The sequence below is a fragment of the Archocentrus centrarchus genome, unplaced genomic scaffold, assembly GCF_007364275.1.
Source record: "Archocentrus centrarchus isolate MPI-CPG fArcCen1 unplaced genomic scaffold, fArcCen1 scaffold_32_ctg1, whole genome shotgun sequence".
Taxonomy (NCBI): domain Eukaryota; kingdom Metazoa; phylum Chordata; class Actinopteri; order Cichliformes; family Cichlidae; genus Archocentrus; species Archocentrus centrarchus.
In genome coordinates, this window is record NW_022060260.1 from 3415667 (window position 1) to 3441955 (window position 26289).

At 47.2% G+C, this 26289-nt stretch overlaps 1 protein-coding gene across 1 annotated transcript in view; it reads left to right on the forward strand.

Moving 5' to 3' along the window:
• adamts17 (ADAM metallopeptidase with thrombospondin type 1 motif, 17) overlaps nt 1-26289 on the forward strand; it is a 182014-nt gene that overhangs the window by 50764 nt on the left and 104961 nt on the right. Inside the window, exons 6-7 of the mRNA XM_030724178.1 lie at nt 775-932; nt 15450-15493. Of these exons, the coding sequence (XP_030580038.1) occupies nt 775-932; nt 15450-15493 (202 nt within the window). The remainder of the gene's footprint in view (nt 1-774; nt 933-15449; nt 15494-26289) is intronic.

Genomic DNA, 26289 nt, shown 5'->3' on the forward strand with positions numbered 1-26289 from the left:
AGTGGAAGGTGGAAGAGAGTGAAGAAGTAAAGGTATATACCGGAAAGAAGAATGAAAGTCAGCAGAAGGAAGACAGAATACATGTGTGTGAATGAGAAGGACACAGGTGAAAAGGTAAAAATGCAAGGAGTAGAAGTAGTGAAGGTAGATGAGTTTAAATACTTGGGGCAAACCATCCAAAGCAATGGACTGTGCATGAGAGAGGTGGAGAAGCATGGAGTGGTTGGAGACAAGTGTCAGGAGTGATGTGTAACAGAAGGATAGCAGCAAGAGTGAGAGGGAAAGTTTCTAATATGGGACCTGCTACGATGTATGGTTTGGAGACAGTAGCACAAACAAAATGGGACAGCTCAGTTTGAGCGGCATGGACACAAAGGGAGAGAGGCAAGGCTGAGATGGTCTGGACATGTGCAGAGGAGGGATAGTGAATATCTTGGACAAAGGACAACAAATGATTCATGGATGCAGTGAAGGAGAATATGCAGAGGGTTGGTGTGAAGAAGAGGATGCTAGAGATAGGGTGAGATGGAGGCTGATGATCTGCTGTGGCAGCCCCTAAAGGAAGCAGTCAAAAGAACAACGTTAGTGAATGTTCAACCAGATGGTTTTTATCAGTCTTTTTAAATTTCCCAGTTTTAACATTTATTGTGTTTTTACTGTTGTCAGTTAAATATAGTGTTAAAATTATTTGCATGAAATTTTTATTGTTCATGAGTCACAATTTTTTTCTTTTTTTTAGGTTAATTAGTTTAATTTACTGTATTTATTCCCCAGGAAAAACTAAAGGTGGGCCATCATGGAGAAAGATCTCTGGAGAGCTTCTGTCACTGGCAGTATCGGGAATTTGGGGGGCCTTGGTATCTTGGTACCAACCATGTTCCTGGTGGAAGGGATGATATCCCACCAGTGGATACTGCTGTACTGGTCACCAGGTATGCAGCCAGCAACTGTGTTAAAGCTTCTTAGAATTTCATTGTGAAGAAGAGTGCTGTGACCTTATCAGGTCTGATTGTTATTATGGCCTGCCCTCTGTCACAGTTCTCTGATTGCTCACAGTTCATATAGATGACACACCTGCACCATGCCACTCACAGCTTAATAACAGCCTTTTGTTCTCTTTTATATGCTGCTGTGAAAAGAGGGGGAAGCTGTCCATCAGAATTTCATTGCATGGAAGTATGTAATTTCCATGCAATGAAATTCTAGAGGGAGATAATGAGATGTTTGATATTTGTCTTTGAATTTCATGTCACTCACAGAATTAACTACAGATAACAGTCTACACAAGATCAGGAGCTGTGCTATGTACAGGAATAGGTTTTTAGAACAGAATACCTTCAAAAATAAAGGTTAGCAGTTTTTCCTACTTAATAATAGAATACCACTGTTGTAATAGTACATACAAATGAGGACAAAATTTATTTGACCACCTATGAAATTTAAAGTTTATGTGAAAAATTTTCACAAGTGCTTATTCAACATAGCTTTTCCAAACGCACTAGTTTTCTAGTTCTAATGGTAAATGGACTGGTTGCTCTATAGCGCTTTTCTACTGTACATGAGCACTCACAGAGCTTTGTACAGCATGTCTCATTCACGCACACATTCATACAAGCGCTTTCTACATCTAAATGCTTTCTATCTAAAATTCACACACACAGTCACACTCTGATGAATACATCAGGAGCAACTTAGAGTTCAGCATCCTACCCAAGGATACTTTGGCATGCAGACCGGAGCAGCCAAGGATCGAACTACCAACCTTCCAATTTGTAATCAGTTGCTGATTATATGTTTAGAATCTATCTTTTTTCCACTTCCGGCGCCGCGCGAGCAGGCAGCCAGTTTCAGCAGCTCCGCACTAATTCCGTGTTTTTTCTCATTTTGTTTAGTATTAGATGTGTTTTTGTGTTTCCGTATCTTCTGCTCTTTTTCCTCATGATGGAGCAGACTTTTTTCTGGAAAACTTTTTTTTATTTACCCTTTTTATGGTGTTTATGTTTGGAGACTGCGAGAGTGGCCACGCTCCTATTGTTTACTCTCGGGACCAGCTGATCTCCATCGGGCGCTCCGCTGTGCCTACTCCTGCTGAACGACTCGATATTCCCCGCGAACTGAGAAGGAAGAGACGCGGGAGACGTGCGGGCATAGGTCGTCGTTGCCAGGGGAGAAGGTACAGACCCGTCATCCCGTCCATCATCATGGGAAACGTGAGATCTCTTCCCAACAAAGTGGACGAGCTGGCGGCGCTAACGCGACATCAAAGGAGCTACCGGGAGAGCAGCCTCATGTGCCTGACGGAGACGTGGCTAACCGAGCTAACCCCGGACTCACACATAAACATGGACGGCTTTCATTTGATCCGTGCCGACAGAACCAAGGAGAGTGGTAAGAAGAGGGGCGGGGGTCTGGCTGTGTTTGTAAACGATAGATGGTGCAACTCCAGACATCTAACCATCAAAGAGACGCTCTGCAGTAAGGACATTGAACTGCTCGCTGTTGGTATGAGACCGCACTATCTTCCTCGGGAGTTTTCACATGTTATTGTGATAACTGTGTATGTGCCGCCCTCTGCTAACGCTGCTGCAGCCTGCGATGTCCTCCATGCTACTACCAGCAGACTCCAAACACAGCACCCACAGGCCCTCTTTCTGATCTCAGGGGACTTTAACCACGTCTCCCTGTCCTCCACTCTCCCCACCTTCACCCAGTATGTCACCTGCCACACCAGGAATACCAACACACTGGATCTACTGTATGCCAACATCAAGGAGGCATACAGCTCATCACCTCTGCCTCCCCTGGGGGGCTCAGATCACAACCTGGTTCATCTCCAGCCTGTGTACAAACCCTTGGTACACAGAGAACCAGTTGTGACACACACAGTGAAGAAATGGTCTGAGGAGACTGAAGAAGCTCTGAGAGACTGCTTTAGCTCCACTGTGTGGGAAGAGCTTTGTGCCCCTCATGGGGAGGACATCGACAGCATCACGGACTGCATCACTGATTACATCAATTTCTGCGTGGAAAACACTGTGCCCACCAGGAGGGTACGGTGTTTTTCAAACAACAAACCCTGGATCAACTCTGAAATAAAGGCTCTCCTGAAGGAGAAGAAGAGAGCCTTTAGATCAGGAAATAAGGAGGAGCTGAGAGCCGTGCAGAAGGATCTGAGAAGGAAAATCAGGGATGGAAAAAACATCTACAGGAAGAAGATGGAGGACCAGCTACAGCAGAGCAACATCAGTGGGGTTTGGAGGAGTTTGAACTCAATTTCAGGCCACAAACCAAGCCCTAGGATTGTGGGAGACTTAGAGTGGGTTAACAACCTGAACCAGTTCTTTAACAGGTTTGACCAGCCACCCACCCCTCCCCCAGCCCAGTCCCCCCTGCTGTCAGCCCCACCATCTTTAATGACTGCCAACCTTTCTTCTTCTTGGGACCTCACACCTCTCAGCTCTCAGCCATCACCCACCCCCTTCACTTCTGAGGACTCCATCTCACAACCCCCATCCCCCACCTCCATCTTGTCCCTCTCAACTCATCATGTGAGGAAGGAGCTACGTAAGATCAAGGTGCGAAAGGCTGCTGGTCCAGACGGCATCAGCTCCAGGCTCCTGAGGTGCTGCGCAGATCAGCTGTGTGGCATCATGGGATACATGTTCAACCTGAGCTTGAAGCTGGGGAAAGTACCACAATTGTGGAAGACCTCCTGTGTGGTACCGGTACCAAAGACCAAACATCCAAAGGATCTTAGCAGCTACAGGCCGGTAGCCCTGACATCGCATCTAATGAAGACCCTCGAGAGGCTGGTCCTCAACCATCTACGCCTCATGGTGTCGTCTTCGTTGGACCCGCTGCAGTTCGCCTACCGGCCTGGCATCGGGGTGGATGACGCCATCATCTACCTCCTGCACCGAGCTCTGACCCACCTGGAGAAGCCTGGAAGCACTGTGAGGATCATGTTCTTTGATTTCTCCAGTGCTTTTAACACCATCCAGCCAGGACTTCTGAGAGACAAGCTGGAACTGTCAGGAGTGGACCACCACATCTCCGAGTGGATACTGGACTACCTCACTGACCGCCCACAGTACGTGAGGACACAGGGCTGTGTCTCTGACAGGCTGGTCTGCAGTACGGGGGCCCCACAGGGAACTGTGCTGGCACCGTTCCTCTTCACCCTCTACACTGCAGACTTCTCCATCAACTCCCCACGCTGCCATCTGCAGAAGTTCTCTGACGACTCTGCCATAGTTGGCCTCATCACAGGTGAGGATGACTCAGAGTACAGACAGTGGACTTAGGACTTCGTGGACTGGTGCCAGCGGAACCACCTCCTGATCAACGCCGCTAAAACCAAGAAGCTGGTGGTGGATTTCCGCAGGCGCAGACCCACCACACGGACACCGGTGAACATCCAGGGAGTGGACATTGAGATAGTGGACTCTTATAAGTACCTGGGTGTTCACCTAAACAATAAACTGGACTGGACTCATAACACTGATGCGCTCTACAGGAAGGGTCAGAGCAGACTCTACCTGCTGAGAAGGCTGAGGTCTTTTGGAGTGCAGGGGACACTCCTGAAGACCTTCTATGACTCTGTGGTGGCATCAGCCATCTTCTATGCAGCAGTATGTTGGAGCAGCAGCTTGTCTACAACTGAGAGGAAGAGGATAGACAAGCTCATCAGGAAAGCCAGCTCTGTCCTAGGATGTCCTCTCGACTCAGTGCAGGTGGTGGGAGACAGAAGGACTCTGACCAAAATAACATCACTGATGGACAAGGTCTCCCATCCCATGCATGAAACTGTTGCTGAGCTGGAAAGCTCCTTCAGTGACAGACTGCTGCATCCTAAATGCACAAAGGAGCGTTACCGCAGATCCTTCCTCCCAGCAGCTGTAAGACTGTATAACCATCACTGCTCCCAACAAAAACCACAATAGCCTACACAATGTAGGATAATATATAATAATAATAATAATAATATACTGTAAATAGTCCGGCACATCATGCACATTGTATATAGTGTTATTATTATTAGTAGTATTAAGGTTAATATTGTTTGTTGATTTTATATATATTCTTTTCTTAATAGTGTGAATTATTATATCTTTATTTATATTTATAATAACTGCGGCTGCTGTTACACCCAAATTTCCCCTCTGTGGGACAATAAAGGCTGTTTCTTCTTCTTCTTCTTCTTCTTCTTCTATCAAAAGTTGGATGGCTGATAACTTTCTTCAACTTAATGATGAAAAAACTGAAGTCCTCTTTGTGCTCCTGATGGCAAATTTGCTAAATCTTCCATTAGGAACCTTGGTGTAACCTTTGACGCTGCGTTCTCTTTAGATACCCATGTCAAATCTCTGGTTCACTATTGTTTTTATCATTTACGGAACCTTGCTAAGTTAAGTCTCATTGTGTCACGTTCTGAACTTCAGATTGCTATCCATGCATTCATTTCCTCACATCTGGATTATTGCAATGCTTTATTTACTTGTCTTAGCAAAAACTCCCTGGAGCATCTCCAGGTTGTTCAGAATGCTGTTGCGAGGCTTCTGACAAAATCTTCTAAATATTCTCACACCACACCGTTACTCATCCAGCTACACTGGCTCCCCATTGATTTCAGACTCCAGTTTAAGATTCTGGTCCTGACTTACAGAAGTCTTCATGGTCAAGCCCCAACTTATATCAGTGAAAACAAAAAGGGCCCAAAACAAAAAAAGCAACAAAGTCCAAAACACAACAGTCCAGAAAGTCGCTGGCCCAAGGAACAAAACAACAAAACGGCGGCACAGAGCCGGAAAAAACCATACAAGAAAAGAAAACAAAGGACGAGGCAGCACAGGAGGCTGAAAGAAGTCCACCTTCACAACAAAACCATTCTGGAGGCCGACCGCGGTCCCAGTGGTGGCGGCGAGGTGAAGCAGGAGGCCGACCGCGGTCCCGGTGGCGAAGTGGAGCAGGAGGCTAACCGTGGTACCAGTGGCGGTGGCGAGGCGAGGCAGGAGGCCGACCCGGGTCCCAGCAGCGACGACGAGGAAGGCAGGCACGCTCAGGACACTCAAAAGGCTCAAAACACTTGAAAGGCTCAGGACACTCGAAAGAGCCAGGGAACTCGAAAGAGCCAGGAAACTTGAAAGAGCCATGCTGCTGAGCAGGGCGCACAGCTGTCTCCTCCAATGACTGGGACTGCTGTGTGGGTAGCTTAAAGGCAAGCCCTGGCAGGGGTGACTTTAAGGTGGCTAAAGGGACCGAGGGGACTGCAGAGGGAGCTAAAGGGACTGAGGCAGAGGGGACCGAAGCAGAGGAGGGACCAGAGGGAACCAAAGCAGAGGAGGGACCAGAGGGGATGAAAGCAGAGGAGGGACCAAAGCAGAGGAGGGAACAGAGGGGACTAATACTGAGGGGCCCGAAGCTACAGGGACTGAATCCGAGGGGACTGAAGGGAGTCAAGCTACAGGGACTGAGTCCGAGGGGACTGAAGGGAGTGAAGCTACAGGGGGGACCAGAGGAGGGAGTTATGGGGACTGAAGCAGAGGAGGGAGCTAAGGGAGCATAGGAGGGAGCTAAGGGAGCGACTAAAGGGGCCGAAGGGGAAGGAGCAGAGGAGACTGAGGGAGCGGAGGCGACTAAAGGGTCCCACTCAGATACATTACCAGCAGTATAAACTCAGTCACCTACAACATTTCCAAACACCTCGCTGCCATCTTATCTCTGCTTGTGGGAAACATACCCATCACATTGAAAACTGAACAGACTTTACCTACAAGGTCCATAATCTGGCACTGATTTGATGTGGTTTCACTTTTCACTTGCATACCCACAACTGAAGCAGTGCAGACTGTCAGTAAACGACTACAGGAAGACGACTCCTTACAAAACAGAATCAGCTTTACCCCAGATCAAATTTGTGCACTGTTAGACCTCTGCCTTACCACAACATATTTCAAATACAATGATGGATTCTACAGACAGAAACATGGATGTGCCATGGGCTCCCCAGTGTCACCCATTGTAGCCAACCTTTACATGGAGGAAGTGGAAAGTAAAGCTCTTGGTTCTTTTAAAGGGATGGCACCTAGCCACTGGTACAGATATGTAGATGACACCTGGGTCTAAATCAAAACCCAAGAAGTAGAAGCCTTCACTTGCCACATCAACTCAGTGGATAAATACATAAGGTTTACCAGGGAGGACAGACAGGGATATTAGGTTACCATTCCTGGACTGCGTGGTGCTTACTGAGGGAGATGGAAGCCTCAATATTGAAGTTTACCGGAAGCCTCCTTTCACACTTTGGTGCATGTGATTATGCACATGAACAATAGTGGGTCACAACCACCTCCAGGGGACTCTGCCCACTGGGGTTTAAACACCTGGAAGAAGCCTTTCGGATGAGAGGTGAAACGTCTTCAAGAAACAAATTCCAGTCGCCCTTTTTTCAAGCTCCAGAGATTACTATGACCTGGATGACTGAAAACCCACACAGACAGAGTGGCAGTTTGGTTTCTCCAATATAGAGGTCTGAGCGCTCCTAACTGCACTGTGCAGTATACGCTATGTTGCTTAGCTTGTGTTTGGGAGTTTTGCCCTTGGGATGAACCTGTTTCTGTTTTAGAGTGTGGCTGGGTCTGAAGCACACTGGGATGTTATGCTTGGAGAAAATTCTCTTGAGTTTCTCTGACAAACCTGCTCCATAAGGGATGGCAATGTTGGTCCATTTGTCATTCTCTTTCTCCCTAATTGGTGTCTGATCTTTTTCCCTGTGCGTCTTTGTTGATATGATGAAGGCCCAGTCCTTCCCTTCTGCCTTAGAGGGAATATTTGCTGTCCAGTGTTGTAGCATCCTGATCACCCCAAGTTTGTTTTCCAGTGTGTGGTGGGAGCCAAAGAGTAGGTACTAGTCTGTGTTTGGGCTTCTGATAAACTTTAATGCTTCCATCTTCCTCAGTGAACACAGCACAGTCCAGGAATGGCAACCTGTTATCCTTGGTATTGTCATGTCCTGGGCCGGTGGCCCAGTGTTATGTTTTCTTGGTGTTTGTTATTTTCTCGGTTTCTATGTTGTCATCTTGTTCCACATGTTTTCCTGGTGTCTAGTCTGCGTCTGCGTCTTTGTCTCCCCCTTTCTGGCTTCCTGTTTTACTTTGATGGTCGTCTGTTCCTTGTCTTCAGTTTTGCTTTCCCCCCGTTAGGGTAATCATAATCACCTGTGTGCCCACCTGTTTCCTCTTCCCTCATCAGCCCCTCTGTGTATTTAAGTCTTGTGTTTCCCATGCTCCTTGTCGCGTCGTTGACGTTGTGTGCCTGTGTGTTCCTGTGTTCCTGTGTTCCTGTGTTCCCTGTGCCTGCCCTCCGTCTCCCTTCCGAGGTTTTTTTTGGTATTTGTGTTCCCCCCTTTCCTGAATAAACGCCCTTTTAAGTTACCTCTGGAGTCCTGCGTTTTTGCCCTTCCTCGCCCGTTTCCTCCCCGGCCATGACAGAACGACGCGACCATAGTAAAGACCCTGCAAGCTCCGGCCGCTACAATGGCACTCACCTGGCGCTGGGGGGACCAGCTTTTTTGAATGGTCCCCGGCGACGCCGCTCACCGCCCCCGCCTAAACCGCAGGTCTGCCGCGTGGGCGGACTGTTTTTAGCGCCGGCCGCTCCCTCACCTGCCTCTCCGTTCGCTCGCCCCTCTTCCCTCTCACAGACGGAGCAGCAAGGGAGGAGGAGGGATTCCCGGCAGCTGCGGGAGGAGTTTTTTCCGGCGCCGCGTGGTATAACGCCACGGCTATCCCAGCCGTCTGCACAGGCGAGTCTTCAGCCTGCTTCCGTGGGGTGGAAGTTTGGCTCTCAGCAGCAGAAAGAGCAACTTCAGCCCACCGACACAGTGAGTGAGTCTGTTCTGTTCCCGAAAGTGACTGTTCCTGTTCATGACGTCATGTACTCTGCTGCTTCCTCCCTCTCAGAGGAGAGCAGGAAAATTCTGATCCGAAGAGTGGACCGATTATGCTTGGACTTGTTATCTGACCCGTGTAAGGAGGAACAGGAAGCCATCACCACCAGGCTTCAAGACCTGATTGCCAGTTTCCCTTGGCTGTTGGACTCCTTGCACGGGTTAGTGAAAGACTTTGTAATCACCACCCTTCACCTACAGCCAGCACCACAGACCACTGCTGCAGCCTCTCAGCCACTCCTGTCAGTTCCCTTAGCTTCTTCCCAGTATTCCCAGTCAGCTGTAGCTCCAGCTCCCCCTCAGTCGCAGTGTTCCCAGTCAGCTGTAGCTCCAGCTCCCCCTCAGTCGCAGTGTTCCCAGTCAGCTGTAGCTCCAGCTCCCCCTCAGTCGCAGTCCCAGACCCCTCAGTTAGCTCCAGCTCCCTCTGCTCACCCTGCTCCAGCTCCCTTAGCTCCAGCTTCCCCTGCACCCGTACCTGTTCCGCGGGTGGGGGCAGCCACGGACGGGCTGACCTCTGCACCCGTACCTGTTCCGCGGGTGGGGGCAGCCACGGACGGGCTGACCTCTGCACCCGTACCTGTTCCGCGGGTGGGGGCAGCCAGGTCCAAGCCTTCGCATCGGTCTTCTGTGTTAGCTGCAGCAGCAGGGTCTCAGTCAGCCTCAGTCGCTCTCCCTCGCCTTCAGTCAGCTCTAGCTCCAGTCGCTCTCCCTCGCCTTCAGTCAGCTCTAGCTCCAGTCGCTCTCCCTCGCCTTCAGTCAGCTCTAGCTCCAGTCGCTCTCCCTCGGTCCCCAGTGTCAGCTGTTTTAGTGCCCTCTCAGTCAGCTCCCTCTCAGGCCCCAGTGTCAGCTAGCTCTCACCTCTCTGTTTCCACGCAGCCAGATCTCCCTAGCCCTCAGGCTGCTCCCACGCAGCCAGCAGCGCTGTCTCGCACTCAGTCTGCTCCCACGCAGCCAGCAGCGCTGTCTCGCACTCAGTCTGCTCCCACGCAGCCAGCAGCGCTGTCTCGCACTCAGTCTGCTCCAGCCCCTGTAGCTCTCCCTCGCACTCAGTCTGCTCCAGCCCCTGTAGCTCTCCCTCGCACTCAGTCTGCTCCAGCCCCGGTAGCTCTCCCTCGCACTCAGTCTGCTCCAGCCCCGGTAGCTCTCCCTCGCACTCAGTCTGCTCCAGCCCCGGTAGCTCTCCCTCGCACTCAGTCTGCTCCAGCCCCTGTCGCTCTCCCTCGCACTCAGTCTGCTCCAGCCCCTGTCGCTCCCCCTAGCACTCAGTCAGCCCCAGCTCCTGTCGCTCCCCCTAGCACTCAGTCAGCCCCAGCTCCTGTCGCTCCCTGTCCACTCCACTCTCAGTCAGTTCCAGTAGCTCTTCCTCGGTCCCCAGTGTCAGCTAGTTCCTGGCCTGCTTCCACGCAGCCAGTCGTCTCCCGGCCTGCTTCCACGCAGCCAGTCGTCTCCCGGCCTGCTTCCACGCAGCCAGTCGTCTCCCGGCCTGCTTCCACGCAGCCAGTCGTCTCCCGGCCTGCTTCCACGCAGTCCCCTGCACCTCGGCTATTCCCCGAGCAGCCCCTGCTGCTCAATAAAGCAGCAGTGTGTCCTGTTCCGCGGTCCCAGCCTACGCATCCGGTGCCTCACTATGTAGGCCCCGTTCAGCCCATGGGCTCCGCTCAGTCCGAGCCAGGGGGTCCCGCTCAGTCCGAGCGCCCCGCGCCAGAGGGCCCCGCTCAGTCCGAGCCGGTGGGGGTCTCCGCTCAGTCCGAGCGCTCCGCGCCAGAGGGCCCCGCTCAGTCCGAGCCGATGGGGGTCTCCGCTCAGTCCGAGCCAGGGGGTCCCGCTCAGTCCGAGCGCTCCGCGCCAGAGGGTCCCGCTCAGTCCGAGCGCTCCGCGCCAGAGGGGTCTCCGCTCACTCCGAGCCAGGGGGTCCCGCTCAGTCCGAGCGCTCCGCGCCCGAGGGTCCCGCTCAGTCCGAGCGCTCCGCGCACGAGGGTCCCGCTCAGTCCGAGCCGATGGGGGTCTCCGCTCAGTCCGAGCGCCCCGAGCCAGGGGGTCCCGCTCAGTCCGAGCCGGTGGGGGTCTCTGCTCAGTCCGAGCGCTCCACGTCGCCCGAGGGTTCCCCACCAGAGCCCGGGGTCGCCCGTCTCCGCCGCCGCATGCCCCGCGGTCGGCCTCCAGTGTCTGCTCCCCGTCGCCGCCGCCGCATGCCCCGCGGTCGGCCTCCAGTGACCCCTCCTCGTCGCCGCCGCCGCTGGGAGCGCGGTCGGCCTCCAGTGACCCCTCCTCGTCGCCGCCGCCGCTGGGAGCGCGGTCGGCCTCCAGTGACTCCTCCTCGTCGTCGCCGCCGCCGCTGGGAGCGCGGTCAGCCTCCAGTGCCTGCTCCTCGTCGCCGCTGCCGCCGCTGGGAGCGCGGTCGGCCTCCAGTCCTGTCTCCTCGTCGCCGCCGCTGGGAGCGCGGTCGGCCTCCAGTCCTGTCTCGTCGTCGCCGCCGCTGGGAGCGCGGTCGACCTCCTTGAACTGTGTGTATTTTTGTTTTGGTTTTCACATGGACTCCCCTGAACTGTCTGTTTTCCGCCTTGGATGTCCCAGCAGACCTCCTGAACTGTTTTGCCTCTTCGCCTGGGTTTTGTTTCGACTGTTTTCCCCCTGCCGATTGCTGTTTTTGGTTTGTTTTTTGCTCTTGGTCGGGGCGTTTCCTTGCACTGTTTCCGGCCTTGTGCCGTCGCCTTTTGTTCTGGTTCCTGTGTTTTTGTTTTTGTTTTTCTGACCCTTGTTAACCCCCAAGATTGTTTCGTTTTTTTTTTTTTTTGGTTGCCTTCTGTCTTTTTTGGGGTGTCTGTTCCGGCTCTTGCCGTTGATTTTTGGTTCTGCTCTGTGGTTCTGTTTTGGGTTCTTGTGTTTTGTGTTGTTTGGTCCCTCCGTCCTGGTCCCCCACCTCCCGCCCTGGTCTGGGTTTGGTTTTTCTTTTGTTTGTGGCCATCAGGGGCCGGCCTTTGAGGGGGGGGTACTGTCATGTCCTGGGCCGGTGGCCCAGTGTTATGTTTTCTTGGTGTTTGTTATTTTCTCGGTTTCTATGTTGTCATCTTGTTCCACATGTTTTCCTGGTGTCTAGTCTGCATCTGCGTCTTTGTCTCCCCCTTTCTGGCTTCCTGTTTTACTTTGATGGTCGTCTGTTCCTTGTCTTCAGTTTTGCTTTCCCCCCGTTAGGGTAATCATAATCACCTGTGTGCCCACCTGTTTCCTCTTCCCTCATCAGCCCCTCTGTGTATTTAAGTCTTGTGTTTCCCATGCTCCTTGTCGCGTCGTTGACGTTGTGTGCCCGTGTGTTCCTGTGTTCCTGTGTTCCTGTGTTCCCTGTGCCTGCCCTCCGTCTCCCTTCCGAGGTTTTTTTTGGTATTTGTGTTCCCCCCTTACCTGAATAAACGCCCTTTTAAGTTACCTCTGGAGTCCTGCGTTTTTGCCCTTCCTCGCCCGTTTCCTCCCCGGCCATGACAGGTATCTTCACCAGTGAACTTAATGTTTTCATCAACTGAGTTGATGTGGTCAGTGAAGGCTTCTACTTTTTGGGTTTTGATTTGGATCCAGGTGTCATCCACATATCTGTACCAGTGGTGCCATGCTGAATAAAGACCAAAGCATCACCATATTAACACCTGATAAGGTGCACCATTGTTCTAAACTCAACTGCAAAAGAAAGATAATCGACTGATTATCAGACCAAAATTGCTACACTCCTTAGTGACAGCAGAACTGAGGTCTTAAGGTGAGACCCCACAAGCCACTACAAGAAGAAAGTCACCTGTTGCCTACAAGAACTGGAAAGGAAAAAAATGACTGCCCTACATACTTCTGCCTTTACCCCATTGATGCTATATCAGGTGTATACAAAGATTACAAAGATCCACAAAGGAGTCCCACTCATACCCATTGTTAGCAGTATAAACTCAGCCACCTGCAACATTTTGAAACATTTCAACACAAAGAAACTTCTTAAAACATTCGGCTTGCCCAAGGTGTGTTGGGTCTGCAATAATGTTGCCTGCCTGTTTGTTGATAGTGTCCTAATCTACCTCTTTGACTTCTCCTGGGGCACTGTCTTCCTTAAAAATAATTATTAGCTTACAGGTCTATACTGCTAGCACCAAAGGTCATTAATTTGGTCTGCTTTATTATTTTGACTTTATCATCAAGTCCAGAAGAGCAAAAAAGTTTTTAACAAAAAACATCCTTTGAGGCAGCGACCAATCACATTTTTAGTTCAGTTACATTTAATTTAAATAGCACCCAATCACAACAAATAGTTGTGTCAAGGTGCTTTATTTAGTAAAGTGAAAACCATTCAGTTATTACAGAGAAAACCCAACAGTCAAATCGTGGGAAGGAAGACAGGAAAAAAGACACATTGTATATACAAGAGATTAAAGATAGTGAATGATAAAATGCAGAGTTGTGTATAAACAGCTTAGCTGTATTGTAGCATAACTAAGGGATGTTCAGGGCCACCTGATCCAGCCCTAACTTTAAGCTTGATCATAAAGGAAAGTTTTAAGCCTAAAAATAGAGAGGGTGTCTGTCTCCTGAATCCAAGCTGGGAGCTGGTTCCACAGAAGAGGGGCCTGAAAGCTGAAGGCTCTGCCTCCCATTCTACTCTGTTATCCTTGGAACCACAAGCAAGCCAGCAGTCTGAAAGCAAAGTGCTTTATTGGGTAATATTGTACTATGAGGTCAATAAGTTAAGATGGGACCTGCTTATTCAAGATCTTGTATGTAAGAGGGATTTTACATCTGATTCTGGATTTAACAAGGAGCCAATGAAGACAAGTCAATGTGGAAGCAATCTGCTCTCTCTTTCTAGTCCCTGTAAGTTTTCTCGCTGCAGCATTTTGTATCAGCTGGAAGCTCTTCAGGGAGCTTTTAGGACAGCCTGATAATAATGAATTACAATAGTCCAGCCTAGAAGTAATAAATGCATAAATTAGCTTTTCAGCATCAGTCTGAGAAAGGATGTTTTTAATTTTAGAAAAAACTCACAGTGTTACTGGAGGCCAAAGTAATGCCATCCAGAGTAAGTATCTGGTTTGACACCATGTTTCTAAGATTTGTGGGGCCGAGTACAAGAATTTCAGTTTGATCTGAATTCAGAAGCAGTAAATTAGAGGGCATCCAGGCCTTAATGTCTTTAAGACATTCCTGCAGTTCAGCTAATTGATGTGTGTCATCTGGCTTCATGAACAGATGAAGCTGGGTATCATCTGCATAACATGTGCTAGGACCAATTTTATTTACACTAGACATGCATATAGAATTTGTCCTACCACAGACCCCTGTGGAACTCTATAATCAATCTTAGTGTGTGAAGAAGACTCCCCATTTACATGAACAAATTGGAGTCTATTAGATAAATATGATTCAAACCACTGCAGTGCAGTACCTTTAATACCTATAGTAAGCTCTAATCTCTGTGATAAAATGTTATGGTCAACAGTATCAAAGCTGCACTGAGGTCCAACAGGACAAGAACAGAGATGAGTCCACTGTCAGAGGCTGTAAGAAGATCATTTGTAACCTTCACTAATGCTGTTTCTGTACTGTGATGAATTCTCAAACCTGACTGAAACTCTTCAGATAAACCATTCCTCTGCAGATGATCAGTTAGCTGTTTTACAACTACTCTTTCAAGAGTCTTTGAGAGAAAAGGAAGGTTGGAGATTGGCCTATAATTAGCTAAGACAGCTGGGTCAAGTGATGGCTTTTTAAGTAATGTTTTGATTACTGCCACTTTGAAAGCCTGTGGCATGTAGTAATTTAATAAATATAGACTGATCATATTTAAGATTGACACATTAATTAATGGAAGGACGTCTTTGAACAGTCTAGTAGGAATAGGGAGTAAAACACACATTGACGGTTTGGAGGAAGTAACTATTGAAGTTAACTCTGACAGATCAATTGGAGAGAAAGAATCTAAATAAATATCAGCGGTATTGAAAGTAGCTGTACCTTGTATCTTGCCTGTGAGATATTATGAATAATTTTATTTCTAATGGTTAAAAATTTTTTTTGTGAAGAAATTCATGAAGTCATTACTAGTTAAAGTAAAAAGAATTCTCGGCTCAACAGAGCTCTGACTCTTTGTCAGCTTGGCTACAGTGCTGAAAAGAAACCTGGGGTTGTTCTTATTTTCTTCGATCAGTGATCAATAGTGAGATGTCCGCAGGGCTTTTTTTATAGTGCAACAAACTATTTTTCCAGGCAAAATGAAGACCTTCTAAATTAGTGAGACGCCATTCCCTCTCCAGCTTACGGGTTATCTGCTTTAAGCTGCATGTCTGTGAGTTATACCAGAGTCAGGCACTGAACACCAATTTTATGTTAACTATAAACCCATTTAGTTTCATTTGATTTCAACCCACTTTAGTATAGTTCTTTTCTAGCATAACCTGTATTAAGTGTAAGTGGATTCAACTTGAATATTTGTCTAATTTCAAGTTTTGTAATCTCTTTTATTTTCTTTCAGAACAGATTTCTGTGTTCATAAAGATGAGCCATGTGATACTGTGGGTGAGTACCAATAAGTGTCACTCACTCACTCACTCACTCATTCACTCACTCACTCACAAAGAATACTATATGGAAATCCTTCATTACACAACAATACACTGCAAAGTTTGCAAGTCTTTGGAATTTGTATATAAAACAGTATACGGGCAGCACGGTGGCATGGTGGTTAGCACTACTGCCTCACAGCAAGAATGACATCTAGAAGGTCTGGGTTCGATTCCACCTTGGCACGGACCTCTCTCTGTGTGGAGTTTGCATGTTCTCCCCGTGTCTTCGTGGGTTTCCTCTGGTTACTCCAGTTTCCTCCCACAGTCCAAAGACATGCAGTTACGGGGGTTAGGTTAATTGGTCACTCTAAATTGCCCATAGGTGTGAATGGTTGTCTGTCTTTTTGTGTTAGCCCTGCGACAGGTTGGTGACCTGTACAGGGTGTACCCTGCCTCTCGCCCTATGTCAGCTGGGATAGGCTCCAGTCCCCAAGCAACCCTGAACAGGATAAGTAGAAGAGAATGAATGGATGGATAAAACAGTATACTTGGAGATGTTTGAGAATATCTGGTTGTCTTCTTCTTATTAGCACAAACAAATAGATTTCTTTATAGAGGGTTTGTAGTAGAGCAACTTTGCATGTAAATTATCTTTCAAGAACAAGGGTGATGTGTAGAGCTGTAGTAATTACAGAGGGATCAAGCTGATGAGCCATACTCTGAAGCTGTGGAACTTAAGTTAAGAAGAGAGGTTACGATCAGCAAGCAGCAGTATGGCTTCATACTGCAGATGTTCAGAAGGTCACAGAAGGTCAGAAAGATTTGCACTGTGCTTTTGTGGATCTAGAGAAAGCATATGATAGGGTGCCAAAAAACTTTGATAATGCATGAGGAAGTCAGGAGTGGCTGGCCGAGACACACAACAAAACGTCTCTTAACAGGAAACGTGTTTCTTAATTTTGCAGACACAGAACTCCATACACAGTTTCACTTGCTGGCCCAGAAACACCACATGAAATTACTCATAAGTAGGCATAGTTCACACATGAAATTAACATTAGCCAGCTCAGAAACACAACATGAAACTTTTTTTCAGCTTTGTAACACTATAAGATTTATTACTTGTTGGCCCAGAAATACACCATGAAATGTCTTTGTTGGCTGTCAGAAAAATTAACATGAAACTTTGTTGGTAGCCTGCTCAGAAACAGAAAATACAGTCTTGGTTTTGGGCTCAGCAAATCGGAGTACAGTCTCTGGATTGGATGGCGCAGAGACACAACACTCACTTTTATTGTGCTGGATCAGAAACAAAACATTCAATTTTAGAATTGGCAGGCTCAGGTACATAGTGCTGAGTTTTTAGAATATGAGCCAACTCTAAAACAGCACACAGGGAAGAGTCAGTGTTTTTTTTCGCATTTATTTAGTAGCTTTATTTTAATCCAACAAAAATATATACAAAGAACAAAAAATTGTAACATAAAACAAGGGGTACTGACCAGTTTTGTAATAACAAATCTCTTAATAACAGAGTTCTTTATTCTTCCTTTAGTATGTAAGCGAGTCATTTCATTCGGCGCTTGTTGTATATATGTCCTTTTATTCGTAGACCATGAGTCAGTTTTTCCATATCATGTATTTCCTCAACAATTTCTTGCCACTGTATCCAAGGCGGGTCAGATTTTCGCCAGATTTTTGTGATGACCTTTTTGCATGAGACTGACAAAAAGATGTCCTCTTTTGGAATTACTGCTCCAGGTAACAGTCCCAGAAGGGAAATCCTGGGATCTTTGGGAATGTTGTAGACCAGTGGTCCCCAAAGTGTGGGCCACAGCCCACCGGCACTGCAGGGGCCCACGATAATAACAAAAATTCAGTTTGAAGTGACTCACAAGTAGGCATAGTTCACTTTTTATATAAATGTATTTACTTATATAAAAAGTGAAGTAAAATTGGTAGTAGAGGTGGTTAGTTTTATGATATTATTCACTGCCTAAATCTAAATTTACTGCTCTCATATTGAAGTTTGTGTCACAGTGGTGAGTGGGACACGTATTGGTTTTAGCACTTTACATATGACTGCATAGTATTGGCAATACTATAGCCAACAGCCTGTGTTGTTTATGTTTTTTCAATCAGATTTTCAAGGAAATCCATCACTTTCTCTTGTATTTTGATGAGAGTGAAAATTTCACAGGCTGGTGCTGTCGGACGACCGGGGGGAGGGGGGGCCCATGGGCCACAGTACTCTTGAGTTTGGGAATCACTGGTGTAGCCCATAATGTTCTCAATACTTTGAGAAATAGTGTCCTAGAATGGTTGTAAATTTACACATGATCAAAATACGAGTGTGATTGGTGTACCTGTGAGTGACCCTGTGTGAGCAAAAGAATAAACAGCTTGCTGAATCTAGCATAAAGTTCTATTTGACGTTTTATTAAATATAAAAAAGAACATTACACGGTACCAGGAGTGGGGTCAAGAAAGGGAAGCAACACAGCGAAATGGATGCAGTAAAGCCACCAGGGCCCTTGAAACTTACTGGAAATGTAGATGTGAGTTGGAGGACTTTCAAACAGGATTTTCAGCTGTACATGGTCGCAGTCAGAGTTGATCAATGAGCAGAAGAAAGAAAAATTGCCGTGCTGTTCACTGTCGCTGGCCCAGAAGCAATAGAAATTTTCAACACTTTTGTGTTTGCTCAACCTAAAAACAAAGACAGGTTTTTCAAGGCACTGACAGAGAAGCCTAGAAAATTTACAGAAAAAGTCACATCCCTGAAGGCTTATAATAATAATCAGCCAATACAAACAAAAGGTGGATGCAGACTCATGGACATGAGTCACTTTTAGGAGGCAAAGCATCTGAAGACCTAGGTCTAGTCTAGGACCTATAAGATCTATCAGATAAACACTGACAACATGAAAATAGTCAAACAAGGCAAAGGTCACCACCAGTGTGAGGGGACCACAGACATAGTGGATAAGTTTACTTCTGTCTTCAGAGTACACGGGATATTACCTTACACTTACAAAATTCAGATCATGCCAAGCCTGTAGTGCATGCCCCAAGGAGAGTGCCTGCACCACTCTGAGTTGGCTTGAAAAGAGAGCTGGAAAGGATGACTCAAATGGATGTCTTTGAGCGAGTGGAAGGACCCACAGACTGGATCAACTCTATCACATGTTTTCAAGAAGAATACAGGATACACAACATTTAACACACCATTTTGATGTTACTGTTTCCTGAGGCTGCATTTGGCATCAAGTCAGCCCCAAAGATGTTCTACAGAGCAATGGAGTCCATAATAGAGGGTCTTGATGGCACCAGAGTCTATATAGATGACTTGATTGTGTGAGGAACAACACAATAACAACATAATGAAAGACTGGAGAAACGGATTAAAACTAAATGGGGACAAGTGTCTCTTTGGTGTCACAGAGATGACTCACAAAAATGTGTCTTGCGAGCCATGAGAATGATCAACTTCCTGGGTAAGTTCATTCCTAATCATGCCGCCAATACCGCATGCTTGAGAAAGTTGCTACATCACAACAGTGTCTGAGTGGACTGCACGACATGAGAGAGTGGAAAAAGTGAAAGGAAACTGTAACTACTGAGCCAATACTCACATTCTTTGACCCATTAAAACCTACAAAAATCTCCACAGATGCCTCAAAAGATGGCTTGGGAGCTGCCCTGCTCCAAATGCATACAGACAAATTGCAGCCAGTAGCTTATGCATCTAGATCAATGACGGAAACTGAGCAACAATATGCTCAAATAGAAAAAGAGACCTTGGGCTTAGTATTTGGGTGTGAGATGTTTCACAGTTATGTGTATGGACTGCCAGCCTTTGCAGCAGAGACTGATCGCAAACCACTCATATCAATCAGGAAAAAGAACCTCAATGACATGTCACCCAGAATTCAGCGCATGATGATGGTATTGCAGCGTTGTGATTTTGACCTCACACTAGGAAAACACATTGTACTGGCAGACACTTTGTCACAAGCACGAGTACCAAGTAGAGACGTGCAGCTCAGCCCGGTGACTGATGATGCTGAAACACACGTGAACATGCTTCTCTCCCAGCATCAGATGTCACGTTGCAGCGGATTGTGCAGGAGACGGCAAAAGAGCCACTCCTGCAGAAAGTGATCCACCATATCCAGAACGGATGGTCAACAGGGACCTGCCCAGGGTTGTACCCTGTGCGTACAAATTTGTGTATGGTGAATGGCCTGCTTCTGAGACAAAGTAGGATTCCCCTGAATTTGGACACAGCTCTACAGAGAAAACGTTAGCAACGTATGTTCTGCAATGCGACTCCTATTTCTGTCTGTAACAATTTTTCCTCTTAGTTGTGTTTGTGGTTGGCGCTGTCTCTGGCTCAGCTCACTTTATTTCCAAGAATCTAATTCTGGGGAGCTCCAGCAAATTATATATGTCAATTGAGAAGCATAATAATACTTGTTTAGCTTAGGAAGGGCTAAACCTCCATGCTCTTTGTCAACTTGAAGTTTCAATTTTATCCTTGGTCGAGCTCGAGCCTGATGGGTAGAGTTATGAAAAGTTTTGAAAACTGAAAAATTTTGGCAGCAGATTCATCGTCACTATCTCTATTCTTGCATTAAAATCCAGTGTCAACAGTTTCGAGCATAACATGTATTTTTGTGTTGAATTAACAATAGTGCTGAGATTTTGGTTAAAAAGGTCATTCGGATGTTCACCAACCTATTTTAACTTTTTTGCTTTTTGCTTCCCACTTAAGTTAATAGTTCTGTCTTATCAATTTGCTAGGGGAATAATTGATGGTCAGGACCTGTGTTCTGTTCGTACTCTGGCGCTATTACTTGGTGTTGGCTGTCACTGTGGTACTGTATCACTTCCTGTTCCTGTTCTGGACCACAAGGATGTATAATGTGTAGCTTGATTTTCCTAGATAGCAACATCAGTGATGGCATAGTTACCTTGAAAAATTATCTCATTACTTATTACTGATTACTACTTTAAAAAGTAACTTACTTTACTGATTGCTTAATTCCAGAAGTAACTAAGTTAGATTACAAGTTACATTATTAGTTACATTCAACAGCTGCCGGTGTTGTGCCAAAAAGTGATCGTTTGTATTTAAACGGCTGTGAATGACTTGTTGAACTATAATCTGTCAAACATGTGTCAAATATATCTCTCAAGTTTTGAGCGAGAAATAGCATTTCTATCAGTTTTTGGCAAAGTGACTTTTATATATAAATGTGAATGTGAGCGTGGATGGTTGTCTGTCTTTCTGTGTTGGCCCTGCGACAGGCTGGTGACCTGTAGAAGGTGTACCCTGCCTCTTGCCCTATGACATCTGGGATAGGCTCCAGCCCCCCCACGACCGTGAACAGGGTAAGCAGAAGAGAATGGATGGATGGATGGACTTTTATATATTCACTTTTTTTTATCAAGGTAAAAACTGTCATTGACATTAAAGATGTTTTTTTTAAACAGAAATCTGGCTCAGAAGGCTGCAGAAATCACAATAAATATAACCTCACAGTTCTATGAAGATATTTAAAGTGGCCAAAAGGGCCGAATTGATTATAATGTAGGTATAAAAACACAGACTCCTAAAGATTCTTGAAAAACAGGTTATTTCATCATTTTATATATAAGCCCTTCATAAATCATGCTGACTGCACTCTATTTACTGATATAAGCAATGACAACCATGAAACGAAGGTGAGTCAGCCGTGTTTAAGGGCAGCATTTCCTCTACTACATACTGTCCAACCAACTTCTTCAGCTCTCCCCCACTTACTGGTTTAGTACCGAAGTCCAGCTTTTGTTGTTTGGGTGCTGGGGGGCCTCCTGCATTAGCCGTAGCTGCTTCACCACCTGGTGGGACTCGCTCTGTAAGTGTGACTGTGCCGTGCTGTGACTCCAAATGTTTCTTTAAACCTGTGTTTTTGGAGCTAGACAGCACTTTGTCGCCAGCACAGAGTGCACAACTAACCCTGATATTGGCATCTTTAGCTGACACAAACACAATAGTGCCTGTATTTCAGCTAGAAAACACACATCTCTCTCCTCCCTCCATTGTTTGTTTGTGTCGCTGTGTGCTATTACAGTATTTCTGAACTGCTAACTCACATTTACTGAGTCCACCACCCATTTTCCCAAAACCTTATACACAAATCTAAAAACTCAAGCTAATGCCCCAAATCCAATACTTTCCTGTCAAAATCAAATAATTACTGCAAAAAACAGTGTTCTGTGTGCAACACCAAACGCTGTGGTCAAGTCACATACACAGCAAGTAATAAATCTATTTACACAGACCATCTGTTACACACGACATCAAATAATTTAAGACACAGCAGCCAGGGCATGTCAACAGAAAATGTTTATTTCAAGTATGAACACAAAACACTGCCATAGTCAGAGTGACATGACAATGCTGAATGTAGACAAAAAAGAAATAAAAATTAAAAAACAAATGAAAAGCACAGCACTGCAGGACACATATTCAGTCTGCACCTTCATGTCTGTGTGCAAGGTCCGGCCAGAGGACCTCCTCCACGTCACAGGTAATGTGCTCCCCTGCCAGGCAACAGGGGATAACCCACCTTGTGTGCCGAATCCAGCCTTGACAGGACTCTACAATAACATCATCACATGCGTGTTTCATTGCCTTCAATTTATTCTCTCCAGTGTAGGAAGAATACACCTTCCACCTCCACGCAGAGAAAACCCCTCTAGTGGATTGAGGAAGGGGCTGTAAGGTGGATGGAACACGGTGATGTAGCGCTGGTTGTTTGCGAACCACTCGCGTATCTGGACGACACGGTGAAAGTTCACATTGTTTCAAACTATGATGTCTACAGGAGGCACTGTTTGCTGATCCACCTGTTCACATGCATCTATGCGAGCCTGTAGACCAACCAGGAATGTGAGGAGATGTCCGGTGTCGCATGGCCTCAGGTTATCATGATGGTGGAGGATCGCCCCAGTTACCAATGGCTGCACAGAGGGTGACATTGCCAGCCCACTGGCCAGGGACTCCCACATGATGTGTGAAAAGGGCACTCCTGCCACCTGCATGTGGTCTTTGGAGTGTGGCATACTGTATGCCAAATGTTGTACAACTGTTGTACAACAGTGAATGTCCTGATGATGCTGCCACAGATAATCTGCCCAGATTGGGTTGGACCCTTTGTCCTGCTTCCCTTGTGGTCATCCCGTGGACGAGGACATGGTTTGTTTTCTCAGTGGTCCTCGTCCTCTTTCTCCTCGTCTTACACCTCTCACTCGCACTCTTCCTCCTCTGCCTCTCTTTATGTCTCTATCCATTGTAGATGCACATGTGCCACCTGCACACTAAATTAACTTTTATACTGCCCAGTTGGTCTGGTCACATCATTTGACAAATGTGTGTTCAATTGTGAGTTGCTGTGTGTAACAGCTGACAGCGGTGTTGGAGTTGTGCTAGCATTCTGCTGCCAGTGTTTACGATTTTGCAACAATGTGTTCAGTGACTGTGAGTGTGTTTAAGATTCGGCAACATACCTGTGAAGTGTGTTTGGTGACTGAGAATGTGTTTACTGTTACGGGAAAAAAAAAGTGATTGAGTTGTACCGGATGTAGCTAAATGCCAGAACTGTGTTCACGTTTTGGCGAGAAGAATGTGTGATTTGAGAAGTTCATTTAGACTACTGTGGATTTGATTGAGGGAATGAGGTTTAGTGTTTTAGCGATTGTGAAATACTGTATTGTTCTCATGCTGAAAACGGGACTTAACTGTCACATCGGCCAGACGCCACTCCCCGAGACGCAAGAAGCAAGCAAAAATATATCTTTTTAATGAGGAAAATGACAAAAATAGTAATGAACAGTGACTTGGGTAAATTACTTTAATCTGATTACTGGATTGCAAATAGTAATGCATTAGGTTACTCGTTACTGAAAAAAGTGGTCAGACGCGTTACTTAGTAACATCACTGAACAACATATTTCAGTGTAATTTTCACACACTTTACCCAAAGCACACTCTCGCGGTCTTCGGTCGAAGGCTTTCTCCAGGTCCAGAAACGCCATGTGGATAGGCAGGTTCTTTTCCCGGTGGCGCTCGACGAGTAGCCTGGCCGCGTGGATGGCGTCTGTTGTTCCATGGCCTTTGACGAAACCGCATTGATTGGGTGTGGTCTCGATGATCTTGTGAAAGCGGGCATTGATGACTTGTTCAAAGATCTTCATGGCGTGGCAAAGGAGGCGGGTGGGTCGATAATTGAAGCATTGCAGGATGTCGTCCTTGCCCTTCCAGATGGGCACCGTGGTGCTGGTCAACCAGGCCTTGGGGGTGACTCCGTTTTCGATGATACGGTTAAAAAGGCTGGCGAGGAATGCAGCACCATGGCGTCCCATCAGCTTCCATGCCTCCGCGGGAATGTCGTCAGGTCCTGGCGCTTTACCATTTGTCGTCTTCTTTGTGGCAGCTTCGACTTCGGCGGTGCTGATCAGCGGGATGGGACCAGGGATGGCATCGGCGGAAACGATTGAAGGGTGCAGAAATTCCTCGTTGGAGATCTTGGCAAAGTAGGTGTTCCAACGCTGCAGGATTTTACGTGGCTCCCGGAGTGTTCGATGTTGCTCGTCCTTGACGTGTTTGACTTGGCCAATGTCCATCGTGGCCTGATGGCGGGAGTTAGCTAGTCGGTAGATCTTGTTCACCCCTTCCGGAGTATACAACTCATTGTAGAGGCGCTGGTAGTGGGCGGCTTTGGCCACCGTGACTGCTTGCTTCGCCGCCGACTTGAGGGCCCGATATCGCTGGCGATCGGCAGGGTCCAGGGAAATGAACCATGCTTTCTTGGCCACCTTCTTCTCCTTGACCGCTTGTTGCACTTCTTGGTTCCACCACCAAATTTGCTTGTCGATAAATTTCCTGCCCGGTTTCGTTCGTCCAATAAGTTCCTCCGCCACGCCGTGAATCCGCACTGCCATGTCTGACCACATGGCATCGACCGGCTGGTCGAAGTCCACTTCGAAGTTGCTGGTGGCGTTGGCGAGTTGTAGTTTCCATTCCGGTAAACGCCACCACTTGATTCTCGATCCCAAGGTCGTGCGGGGCTTGCGGTGTTGGCTGAGGTCGAGGCGCTTGTCCAAGACGAGGAGGCGATGTTGTGGTTCAATTGATTCCAAAGGAATCACTTCCGCATTTATGGTGAGCTTGAGATCCTGATGCCGGACGAGTAGGTAATTGATCTGGGTTGACCTTCCTCCGCTGCTTTACGTGATCAGGTGTGACGCTCTTTTCCTGAAGAAGGTATTGACAATAGCGAGATTGTGCGCTTCGGAACACTCCAGGATGCGTTGACCATTGTCGTTGCGGGCGCTGTAGCCTTGGCCTCCATGGCACTGATGAAAGCCTTCCCTCGTGGAGCTGACGTGGACATTGAGGTCTCCACTGATCACCAGGTGTTCTTCGGGTCTGATCGATTGTATCACAGCGTCCAGCTTCTCCCAGAATTTGTCTTTCTCCTCGTCGGTGCAGTTGGTCTGTGGGGTGTAGCAGGAGATTGCTTGCAAAACCACTTCACCCGATCATGATTGACATGAGCCGGTCCGACGCTCGGCACACTTCGACCACACTGTCCTTGAGCTTCTCGCTGATGATAATTCCCACGCCGTTCCAAGCCGAGTTGGCGGCGTTGTAGAAGAGCTTGAAGCCTTCACCGATGTCCCGGGCCTTCGCTCCTTTCCACTTCGTCTCTTGCACACACGCGATGTCGATGCCCGGTTCTTGAGTGATGCGGCCAGTTCGCGGCTTCTTCTTGAGCAATGCGGCCAGTTCTCGGCTTCTTCCGGTCATTGTGCCAATGTTGATGGTACCGATTCGAAGTTGGGCTGACTTCTTTAGCCCGCCTCGCCTGTGGGCAGGGATCTCTTGCTGAGTTGTCACACTGTTTTGGCGAGGACAACGCGCGTTGCCTCCGGGGGACACCCTAGCTGTTCTTGCCGCAGCTTGAACGGACATATCCATGATGCGACTGTGAATACTTCAACCGATGCATCGCTCCACCTGGCGTTGAAGACCTTCACTGTTGGTTGGAATCCAGCCGGCACTGCAAGGAGGTGGTGATAGGGTTTTACCAGCCTATAGATAAGAGGAGGCTGACAGTATAAAAATGTTTTGGTTAGACAGGAACACGGGCTCAGAGAGAGAGAGCATACACACAGGCCTGTCTCTTCTGAGTCCCCACATGTATGTGTATTTTTTCTGATTCTTTAATACATTAAATGTCTTACTTTTTTAATTAAAATGTTTCAGGTGTCTTCCTTCATAAAAAACCTGTTTACCTGACAGCCACCTGATAAAGTAAGCGTACAGCCCTGAAACGACATGGTCATTATGCTTGATTCAAGCCATTTTTGTTAGATTGTTACATGTTAGATTCAACTCATTGTGCGCACAAGGCACACAACGAAATGATCGTTCCAGATCACTCATCCAGAGACGAGCATCTGCGGTCATGCAGCCAGAGACCAGCGCTACCGTTAGGCAATGTGGTTTAAGTGTCTTGCCCAAGGACACAACGCAGCGCAGGGACAGGGGCTTGAACGTGCAACCTTCTAGCTACAAGGCGAGCGCCTACCCACTGCGCCACTGCCATGAAAATTTTTTTTCGTGGTTTGCCCACATCTTACAATTATAAAACATATATATATGTAAATTATACATGCAATAATATAGGTGTACACAACACTATTTTTTCCAAGAAACATCTGAAAAAGAATAAAGTAAAGATCAAATAGCATTTT